This window comes from Acanthisitta chloris, unplaced genomic scaffold, assembly GCF_000695815.1.
Source record: "Acanthisitta chloris isolate BGI_N310 unplaced genomic scaffold, ASM69581v1 scaffold3637, whole genome shotgun sequence".
In the NCBI taxonomy this organism is placed as follows: Eukaryota; Metazoa; Chordata; class Aves; order Passeriformes; family Acanthisittidae; genus Acanthisitta; species Acanthisitta chloris.
In genome coordinates, this window is record NW_008684118.1 from 4,447 (window position 1) to 7,998 (window position 3,552).

General features: G+C 41.6%; 1 protein-coding gene across 1 annotated transcript in view; it reads left to right on the forward strand.

The window, feature by feature from the left end:
• AK8 (adenylate kinase 8) overlaps window positions 1–3,552 on the forward strand; it is a gene marked incomplete at its 3' end in the record, with an annotated part of 27,558 nt that overhangs the window by 4,410 nt on the left and 19,596 nt on the right. Inside the window, exons 3-4 of the mRNA XM_009079178.1 lie at window positions 2,659–2,708; window positions 3,381–3,494. Of these exons, the coding sequence (XP_009077426.1) occupies window positions 2,659–2,708; window positions 3,381–3,494 (164 nt within the window). The remainder of the gene's footprint in view (window positions 1–2,658; window positions 2,709–3,380; window positions 3,495–3,552) is intronic.

Here is a 3,552-nt window from a genome sequence, read left to right on the forward strand (position 1 = left end):
AAAGGATTTCTCTTATAACTTAAGCAAATTTTGTTGTATCATTATTAATCTTTTGGATTTAAGGGGAACTCAGTGAGTCTAACTGTTCTTTTGCATTATTTTACATAGGCAAAATATTATGAGTCTATATTGCCTATATTTAAGTAATCCTAGAAAAGGTTTACTTTTGTCATTGCTAAAATCATTGTGGCATGTTAAAACTTTACCTGGAAGAGTAATTTCTGTAACATCTCATCAAGACTAAACAAGGAATGAAATATCATCGAATAATAGAATTTTAGGGGTTGCAATGGAGTTTAGAGATCTTCTGGTTCCAACCCCCTGCCCTGGGCAGGGACACCTCCCACCAGAGCAGGTTGCTCAAGGGTTTATCCAACCTGGAATGAACACTGCCAGGGTTGGGGCAACCACAGCCTCCCTGGGCAACCTGGGGCAGCATCTCACCACCCTCACAGGGGAAAAACTTCTTCCTAATATCATACAATGAACCAGGTTGGAAAAGACCTCCAAGATCATCAAGTCCAACCCTGCTGTGGTTACTAGACCATGGCACTAAGTGCCACATCCAGTCTCATCTTGAAATCCTTCAGGGATGGTGAATCCACCACCTCCCCGGGCAGCACATTCCAATGCTAATCTAATCTAAACTTCCCCCTCCTTCAGCTTGAACCCATCACCTCTTGCCCTATCACTGCAGTTCCTAACACAGAGTCCCTCTCTGGCTCCTTGTAGCCCCTTCAGATACTGAGAGGATACTATGAGATCTCCACACAACCTTCTCTTCTCGAAGCTGAACAACCCCAACTCTCTCAGTCTGTCCTCACAGGGGAGGTGCTCCAGTCCTCTTAGCAATTTCAAGTACGATTTGTTACTGAGGAAAAAGGCATTTTGCAGAATTTCCTGCCTGTATTTAGCTGCTCCTGTATTGAGTCCTGACTTTGTGTTGCTCAGAGAGGGTTAAACACGACATCAGTGTTGTCCTGGCTGTGCCCTGTGTCGAGTGTTTAGGGAGGATTCTGCAGAGGAGTCTTACAAGTGTGCAAATGAGTGAATCAGTGAATTACACTGCCCCATCTGCTGCCAGGCACTAAGCAGAGAGCAAACCAGATTTAGTACAAAGTGAGCATTTACAGTAGCCCTGGGCAATATTAAAGCATGAGATGGTGTATATAATGGTATGTTTCGTTTTTTATCAAACGTTTGTCCAAGAAAGCTGTGTATTAAAGCTTCAATACCTAAGGGCTTTCTTGTGAATTTTAAATCATGCTCCTAGTTAAACCTCAAAAGGATCTGTGGATGGAAAGGTTTTTTGATTTGCTTTGAAGTGGTTTGAAGAAGTTGATTAGTGTTGGCACCCAAGCACTCTTTTATGACGCTGTTTATAAATAATTCCTAAGTACCAGCCTGGAGTTTCAAGGTGTTAGATTGGAAAAAAAAACCACCAAAAAAACCCTAGGATTTAATCACATTACATTTGAAAGAAATTAGGTGATAAAAACAGCTGATGTATCCTTTTAAAGTATTTTTCTACATTGTGTACTAGTTCTGTTGCACTTGCAAGAACCAATAAGGGGGGAGTTGTTCTTAAACCTTCCAAGTCAGATAACTTTGTAAAGATGAATCTGTAATTTGGGTTTCATGTATGTTTAAAAATTGCACCTGCCCAATAACTGCTAAGTGCATGGAAAGCCTCATTTCACATCCATTTCACATCCTTCCCTGTCTCCTACCATCAGACAATCTCTCCCCTGGTTAGCAAGACCTGGAGAGGGTTTGGGGTGAGTAGATTCCTCCTGTGCTTTGACTTATGTTACTCTCAGTAATACTAACCAGTCCCTCCTGGACAGAGTCTGGTTTGGGTGTTTTTTTCTTTGTGGTTTAGGGGGGAAAACATCAAAGCTGTTAATATAAAACGACAGCTCAAGGGATTGCAGCCCAAGGTGTATCTATGGAAAAAGTTCCAGATGCTTTCCTAGGAGTTACTCCATTTTCCCCTGTTTGTTTTGCCTCTAATTCATTCCCAATAAAGCTAATGATGGTGATGCCTATTGTGTTGTGTGTAAACACTGGATTAAGAGTTCCTCAGACCAGGGATGCATTTCTTGCCCCCTCAGGGAAGGGAGAGGGATGTGCAGTAGGGAAACACAAGATAGAGAAATGAGGGGAATTACTTTTAACGATGACTAGAAAAATTGCAGGTAGCTGTCAGAAAGTATAGCAAGAATGATTCATCTTCTCTGAACCCTGGCACAACCTGTTTAGGTAAAACTAACAAGGGAAATAATTTTTTGTCACAAAATGTGTGAGGTCTAAATCAATATTTTGGGGATAAAAGTCAAACTTGGATAAGGAAATGTTTGTGTGTTGTGGACTGGTTCACTATCTATACATACACCTCCTGTCTCTCCAAGTGGCATAGTTAGAGTGTTAATCTCATTGACCATGGAGATTAAGGGAGGACCCAGCTGGCACTAACTTGCTGTTCCCCCTTTTTTTTTCCCCCAGTGGATCCCAGTCCCAAAGTCTCCACTCAGGCACCTTTCCAATGGAAATAATTATTTCACTGTGACTATATGGATATTATGCAATGCAATAGTGAGAAACTGGTTGGAATTTTGCTGTTCTTCATCTTGACATTCATATATCCTTGTTTCCTAGCTCCAAGAATTTGTGTACTTGGCCCACCTGCTTCTGGGAAAACTACAGTTGTAAGTAAACTACCTCCAGTGTTAGAACACTGCCAACTTCCCTGCTTACTTTGCACTGAGCTCAGCAGTTGTGTGAATTTTATTCTGGGAAAATAATGTTCGGATTTATCTGAATGATAGAAGATCCCAAGGCAAACTGAAGGGTGGAATTCCTGAGGGATACACCTGTATATTGCACTGCAGGTTAAATGGATATTTTCTAGTGGGCTCTGTGAGAACTCACTCAGGTAGTGATATTGCTGGATTGCAGCAGAATTCTGCCTGCCTTGTTTTCCCATCTTTTTAGCAAGATTAATTAACCTCTGAGAAGTACCTTAACGTCACATTTGTGGTGTTCAGTGTCCGGTTTGCCTGGTCAGTTGTCTCCTGTCCACTAGCAATGCTTAATTGCAAGGAAGGCTGACCACAGAACCTGCAGCTGATGGGATGTGTGCTGGAGAGAAAGCTTTCTGCTTTAAAACCTGTGCTGTGCTACAGGAGATGAAAAATCCCTCATTCCAAGCTGTAGACTCTTGGACATCTTTATAAGAAACCTGCTCAAAGTTAGACACATAGTCTGTACACTTCAATGTACAGCTAGGAAAGTGCTGTCTTTCTGCAGCCTTTTGAAACAAGTGCTTCATTTTCCTTCCAAATATTTCAACTCGTGGTTTTTTTTTTTTCTTCCCCCAGGCAATGTGGCTTTGTAAACACTTCGATGCCATTCGGATCTCTCCGGAGACTTTGTTATTCAAGGAAACATTAGCACTGACAGAGGAGGCAAAGGCATATAAAGAAAGAAAACAGGTGTGTAAGAGGATGTAATAAGAGTTGTTCTCATGCCACAGAACAGGAATTATGTGGC